Source organism: Oncorhynchus mykiss, chromosome 26 (genome assembly GCF_057628025.1).
Source record: "Oncorhynchus mykiss isolate SJ-2025 chromosome 26, ASM5762802v1, whole genome shotgun sequence".
NCBI classification, from domain to species: domain Eukaryota; kingdom Metazoa; phylum Chordata; class Actinopteri; order Salmoniformes; family Salmonidae; genus Oncorhynchus; species Oncorhynchus mykiss.
This window is the reverse complement of record NC_143047.1, coordinates 31,854,325-31,862,500: the sequence shown is the minus strand read 5'-3', so window position 1 is coordinate 31,862,500 and position 8,176 is coordinate 31,854,325. Positions and strand designations below refer to the sequence as shown.

The 8,176-nt window shown below is 39.4% G+C and overlaps 1 protein-coding gene across 4 annotated transcripts in view; it reads left to right on the top strand.

Annotated features, from left to right (window-relative positions):
- The window catches only part of LOC110511230 (sodium/potassium/calcium exchanger 5), a 123,736-nt gene that overhangs the window by 110,289 nt on the left and 5,271 nt on the right, over nucleotides 1-8,176 (top strand). For 3 of the 4 annotated variants that reach the window (XM_090222713.1, XM_090222714.1, XM_090222711.1), the window contains 2 exons: nucleotides 1-163; nucleotides 1,155-1,361. The exon at nucleotides 1-163 is cut by the window's left edge and continues 109 nt beyond it. In XM_090222713.1, coding sequence (XP_090078839.1) covers nucleotides 1-163; nucleotides 1,155-1,361 — 370 coding nt within the window. Of the gene's footprint in view, nucleotides 164-666; nucleotides 959-1,154; nucleotides 1,362-8,176 lie in introns of those variants that run through there. The other variant, XM_090222715.1, reaches the window with a different exon arrangement.

Here is an 8,176-nt window from a genome sequence, read left to right as displayed (position 1 = left end):
TGCCTGGGGAAAGGTTCCGGGGATCACAGCGAGACACAGCCATTGGTTGACACCACTCTGAGGGTCCACAGACGTTCTAGAAGCGACAGCGGAATCTTCCAGGATGATTCAGGATACTCACACATTTCCCTCAGTCTGCACGGCCTGAATGAGATACCAGAGGGTAGCTGACTCTATCTGTCACGTAAAAGTTTTAAAGTATTTGGTTTTAAATATACTTAAGTAATCAAAAGTAAATGTAATTGCGAAAAAATACAATTAAAAAATACTTATATTAAGCAAACCAGACGGCACAATGTTCTTGTTTTTTAAATGTACAGATAGCCAGAGGCACGCTCCAACACTCAAACATAATTTACAAACTAAGCATGTGTTTAGTGAGTCCGCCAGATCAGAGGCAGTAGGGATGACCAGGGATGTTCTCTTAATAAGTGTGTGAATTAGACCATTTCTTGTCCTGCTAATCATACAGAATGTAACGAGTACTTTAGGGTGTCAGGGAAAATGTATGGAGTAAAAAGTATATAATTTGATATAAGTTAAAGCAAAAGTTCTCAAAAATATAAATTGTAAAGTAAAGTACAGATACCCCAAAAAACTACTTAAGTAGTACTTACCAGTATTGTTACTTATGTACTTTACACTACTGCACACACACACACACACACACACACACACACACACACACACACACACACACACACACACACACACACACACCGCTCTGGTATATGACACATTGATGCCATGCAGACTGAGGAAGGTGTGTGTGTGTGTGTGTGTGTGTGTGTGTGTGTGTGTGTGTGTGTGTGTGTGTGTGTGTGTGTGTGTGTGTGTGTGTGTGTGCGTGCGTGCGTGCGTGCGTGCGTGTGTGATTTACTCCAGTGGGGAGTTTGCGGGGACAGAGGAGAACAAATTGCAACATTTTTCCTGCCAAGCAACAACAACACAGCAAGAGGTGCCGCTAATCAAAACACAGATCTGAGAATCACACACACACATATTTTCTCTTGAACGCTTTCTCTGGCTTCTACATAAAATTTCACAATTTGTGTGAGAACTTATTCAAGTAAATCACACCTGTGTGTTTCATATGAGATCAGGGATTGACACCACTTGTGTCTTCTCTCTCTCTCTGTGTATGTGTGTTCCAGACCACAAGAGTGTGTTCTCAATGCCAGAGAACGACCTGAAGCGAATCCTGTGGGTGCTGTCCCTCCCGGCCATCGTGATTCTCTACCTGACGATTCCAGACTGCAGGAGACGGTTCTGGAAAAAATGGTTCATGTTCACCTTCTTTATGTCCGCTGTCTGGATCTCAGCCTTCACATACGTACTGGTCTGGATGGTCACTATCGTAGGTAAATATATATATATATATACTACTGTTCAAAAGTTTGGGGTCACTTAGAAATGTCCTTGTTTTTGAAAGAAAAGCTCATTTTCGGTCCATTGAAATAACATCAAATTGATCAGAAATACGGTGTAGACATTGTTAATGTTGTAAATGATTATTGTAGCTGGAAACGGCAGATTTTATATACATAGGTGTACAGAGGCCCATTATCAACAACCATCACTCCTGTGTTCCAATGGCACATTGTGTTAACTAATCTAATTTTAAAAGGCTAATTGATCATTAGAAAACTCTTTTGAAATTATGTTAGCACAGCTGAAAACTGTTGTTCTAATTAAAGAAGCAATACAACTGGCCTTCTTTAGACTATTCGATTACAGCCTCAAAATGACACTAGGTAAGTCAGGCTCCTTTACATCAGTGTTACTATTGTCTGACGTCAGACTGAGTGACGATTCCCTCTGCATTGTCTGACGTCAGACTGAGGGACGATTCCCTCTGCATTGTCTGACGTCAGACTGAGGGACGATTCCCTCTGCATTGTCTGACGTCAGACTGAGGGACGATTCCCTCTGCATTGTCTGACGTCAGACTGAGGGACGATTCCCTCTGCATTGTCTGACGTCAGACTGAGTGACGATTCCCTCTGCATTGTCTGACGTCAGACTGAGGGACGATTCCCTCTGCATTGTCTGACGTCAGACTGAGGGACGATTCCCTCTGCATTGTCTGACGTCAGACTGAGAGACGATTCCCTCTGCATTGTCTGGTTAAGGGACGAGCTTTGCGTAGGAGTGATGCCACCTGTCGGATATCAATGTCGTTTTCATCAATGCTTTTCACAATATATCCTCAATACACAATACATCCTTCATCAATATATTGCCTTAGGCCCTGTGTACACTCAGGTTGTACAACTGATGTACAGTACATTTGACACAATGTTTGAGTTTGTCTGAACCGTTGTTGTGTCGCCACAACAAGTGTGTAATTATTTCTGTGCAAATGTGTTGTACCTTAGTGGTATAACTTGTGTGTGTATGAGGTCTAAGTGCCTGCTTTCAGACTGCAGGTGTTATTGAGCAAAACATTTGCAATTTTTACATGAAAAGAAGGAATCACATTAGTTTAAACCATTTTCATGTTACTCAATCAGAGAGTTATGGAAGTCCAAACGAGGAGGTTTAGAATGTGTATGAGAACATGTCAGATGTTAGAGTCGAGTCACATGCTGATTCCTGGGATTCCAGAGCAGAGCTGGGTCCTACAGGCTTAGTGGCGCTCCAATGGCCCGGTGGCCAGACACTAGCCCAGCCAGCACCGGGTTTACACACATACACGCACACACGCATGGATACACACACACGTGTGAACGCATGCACATATACAGACGCATGCAAATGAAGGCACACAAACGCAGGCACACTTAAACACATTAAACACAGACGCAGACACACTTGAACACATTAAACACAGACGCAGACACACTTAAACACATTAAACACAGACGCAGACACACTTAAACACATTAAACACAGACGCAGACACACTTAAACACATTAAACACAGACGCAGACACACTTAAACACATTAAACACAGACGCAGACACACTTAAACACATTAAACACAGACGCAGACACACTTAAACACATTAAACACAGAAGCAGACACACTTAAACACATTAAACACAGACGCAGACACACTTAAACACATTAAACACAGACGCAGACACACTTAAACACATTAAACACAGAAGCAGACACACTTAAACACATTAAACACAGACGCAGACACACTTAAACACATTAAACACAGACGCAGACACACTTAAACACATTAAACACAGACGCAGGCACACTTGAACACATTAAACACAGACGCAGACACACTTAAACACATTAAACACAGACGCAGGTACACTTAAACACATTAAACACATTAAACACAGAAGCAGACACACTTAAACACATTAAACACAGACGCAGACACACTTAAACACATTAAACACAGAAGCAGACACACTTAAACACATTAAACACAGACGCAGACACACTTAAACACATTAAACACAGACGCAGACACACTTAAACACACTTAAACACATTAAACACATTAAACACAGAAGCAGACACACTTAAACACACTTAAACACATTAAACACAGACGCAGACACACTTAAACACATTAAACACATTAAACACAGACGCAGACACACTTAAACACATTAAACACAGACGCAGACACACTTAAACACATTAAACACAGACGCAGACACACTTAAACACATTAAACACAGACGCAGACACACTTAAACACATTAAACACAGACGCAGGTACACTTAAACACATTAAACACAGACGCAGACACACTTGAACACATTAAACACAGAAGCAGACACACTTAAACACATTAAACACATTAAACACATTAAACACAGAAGCAGACACACTTAAACACATTAAACACAGACGCAGGCACACTTAAACACATTAAACACAGACGCAGACACACTTAAACACATTAAACACAGACGCAGACACACTTAAACACATTAAACACAGAAGCAGACACACTTAAACACATTAAACACAGACGCAGACACACTTAAACACATTAAACACATTAAACACAGACGCAGACACACTTAAACACATTAAACACAGAAGCAGACACACTTAAACACATTAAACACAGACGCAGACACACTTAAACACATTAAACACAGACGCAGGTACACTTAAACACATTAAACACAGACGCAGGTACACTTAAACACATTAAACACAGACGCAGGCACACTTAAACACATTAAACACAGACACAGACACACTTAAACACATTAAACACAGACGCAGACACACTTAAACACATTAAACACAGACGCAGACACACTTAAACACATTAAACACAGACGCAGACACACTTAAACACATTAAACACAGACGCAGACACACTTAAACACATTAAACACAGACGCAGACACACTTAAACACATTAAACACAGACGCAGACACACTTAAACACATTAAACACATTAAACACAGACGCAGACACACTTAAACACATTAAACACAGACGCAGGCACACTTAAACACATTAAACACAGACGCAGGTACACTTAAACACATTAAACACAGACGCAGACACACTTAAACACATTAAACACAGACGCAGGTACACTTAAACACATTAAACACAGACGCAGGCACACTTAAACACATTAAACACAGACACAGGCACACTTAAACACATTAAACACAGACGCAGGTACACTTAAACACATTAAACACAGACGCAGGCACACTTAAACACATTAAACACAGACGCAGGTACACTTAAACACATTAAACACAGACGCAGGTACACTTAAACACATTAAACACAGACGCAGGCACACTTAAACACATTAAACACAGACACAGACACACTTAAACACATTAAACACAGACGCAGACACACTTAAACACATTAAACACAGACGCAGACACACTTAAACACATTAAACACAGAAGCAGACACACTTAAACACATTAAACACAGACGCAGGCACACTTAAACACATTAAACACAGACGCAGGTACACTTAAACACATTAAACACAGACGCAGACACACTTAAACACATTAAACACAGACGCAGGTACACTTAAACACATTAAACACAGACGCAGACACACTTAAACACATTAAACACAGACGCAGGTACACTTAAACACATTAAACACAGACGCAGACACACTTAAACACATTAAACACAGACGCAGGCACACTTAAACACATTAAACACAGACACAGACACACTTAAACACATTAAACACAGACGCAGACACACTTAAACACATTAAACACAGACGCAGGTACACTTAAACACATTAAACACAGACGCAGACACACTTAAACACATTAAACACAGACGCAGACACACTTAAACACATTAAACACAGACGCAGACACACTTAAACACATTAAACACAGACGCAGACACACTTAAACACATTAAACACAGACGCAGGCACACTTAAACACATTAAACACAGACGCAGACACACTTAAACACATTAAACACAGACGCAGACACACTTAAACACATTAAACACAGACGCAGGTACACTTAAACACATTAAACACATTAAACACAGACGCAGACACACTTAAACACATTAAACACAGACGCAGACACACTTAAACACATTAAACACAGACGCAGACACACTTAAACACATTAAACACAGACGCAGGCACACTTAAACACATTAAACACAGACGCAGACACACTTAAACACATTAAACACAGACGCAGACACACTTAAACACATTAAACACAGACGCAGGTACACTTAAACACATTAAACACATTAAACACATTAAACACATTAAACACAGACGCAGACACACTTAAACACATTAAACACAGACGCAGACACACTTAAACACATTAAACACAGACGCAGACACACTTAAACACATTAAACACAGACGCAGACACACTTAAACACATTAAACACAGACGCAGGCACACTTAAACACATTAAACACAGACGCAGACACACTTAAACACATTAAACACAGACGCAGACACACTTAAACACATTAAACACAGACGCAGGTACACTTAAACACATTAAACACAGACGCAGACACACTTAAACACATTAAACACAGACGCAGGTACACTTAAACACATTAAACACATTAAACACAGACGCAGACACACTTAAACACATTAAACACAGACGCAGACACACTTAAACACATTAAACACAGACGCAGGTACACTTAAACACATTAAACACATTAAACACAGACGCAGACACACTTAAACACATTAAACACAGACGCAGGCACACTTAAACACATTAAACACAGACGCAGACACACTTAAACACATTAAACACAGACGCAGACACACTTAAACACATTAAACACAGACGCAGACACACTTAAACACATTAAACACAGACGCAGGCACACTTAAACACATTAAACACAGACGCAGACACACTTAAACACATTAAACACAGACGCAGACACACTTAAACACATTAAACACAGACGCAGACACACTTAAACACATTAAACACAGACGCAGACACACTTAAACACATTAAACACAGACGCAGACACACTTAAACACATTAAACACAGACGCAGACACACTTAAACACATTAAACACAGACGCAGACACACTTAAACACATTAAACACAGACGCAGACACACTTAAACACATTAAACACAGACGCAGACACACTTAAACACATTAAACACAGACGCAGACACACTTAAACACATTAAACACAGACGCAGGTACACTTAAACACATTAAACACAGACGCAGACACACTTAAACACATTAAACACAGACGCAGACACACTTAAACACATTAAACACATTAAACACAGACGCAGGTACACTTAAACACATTAAACACAGACGCAGGTACACTTAAACACATTAAACACAGACGCAGACACACTTAAACACATTAAACACATTAAACACAGACACACTTAAACACATTAAACACATTAAACACATTAAACACATTAAACACATTAAACACATTAAACACATTAAACACATTAAACACATTAAACACATTAAACACAGACGCAGACACACTTAAACACATTAAACACAGACGCAGACACACTTAAACACATTAAACACAGACGCAGGTACACTTAAACACATTAAACACAGACGCAGACACACTTAAACACATTAAACACAGAAGCAGACACACTTAAACACATTAAACACAGACGCAGACACACTTAAACACATTAAACACAGACGCAGGTACACTTAAACACATTAAACACAGACGCAGACACACTTAAACACATTAAACACAGACGCAGACACACTTAAACACATTAAACACAGACGCAGACACACTTAAACACATTAAACACATTAAACACAGACGCAGGTACACTTAAACACATTAAACACATTAAACACAGACACACTTAAACACATTAAACACAGACGCAGACACACTTAAACACATTAAACACAGACGCAGGTACACTTAAACACATTAAACACATTAAACACAGACACACTTAAACACATTAAACACAGACGCAGACACACTTAAACACATTAAACACAGACGCAGGCACACTTAAACACATTAAACACAGACGCAGACACACTTAAACACATTAAACACAGACGCAGACACACTTAAACACATTAAACACAGACGCAGACACACTTAAACACATTAAACACATTAAACACAGACGCAGACACACTTAAACACATTAAACACAGACGCAGACACACTTAAACACATTAAACACAGACGCAGACACACTTAAACACATTAAACACATTAAACACAGACGCAGACACACTTAAACACATTAAACACAGACGCAGACACACTTAAACACATTAAACACATTAAACACAGACGCAGACACACTTAAACACATTAAACACAGACGCAGACACACTTAAACACATTAAACACAGACGCAGACACACTTAAACACATTAAACACATTAAACACAGACGCAGACACACTTAAACACATTAAACACAGACGCAGGCACACTTAAACACATTAAACACAGACGCAGACACACTTAAACACACTTAAACACATTAAACACATTAAACACATTAAACACAGACGCAGACACACTTAAACACACTTAAACACATTAAACACAGACGCAGACACACTTAAACACATTAAACACATTAAACACAGAAGCAGACACACTTAAACACACTTAAACACATTAAACACAGACGCAGACACACTTAAACACATTAAACACATTAAACACAGACGCA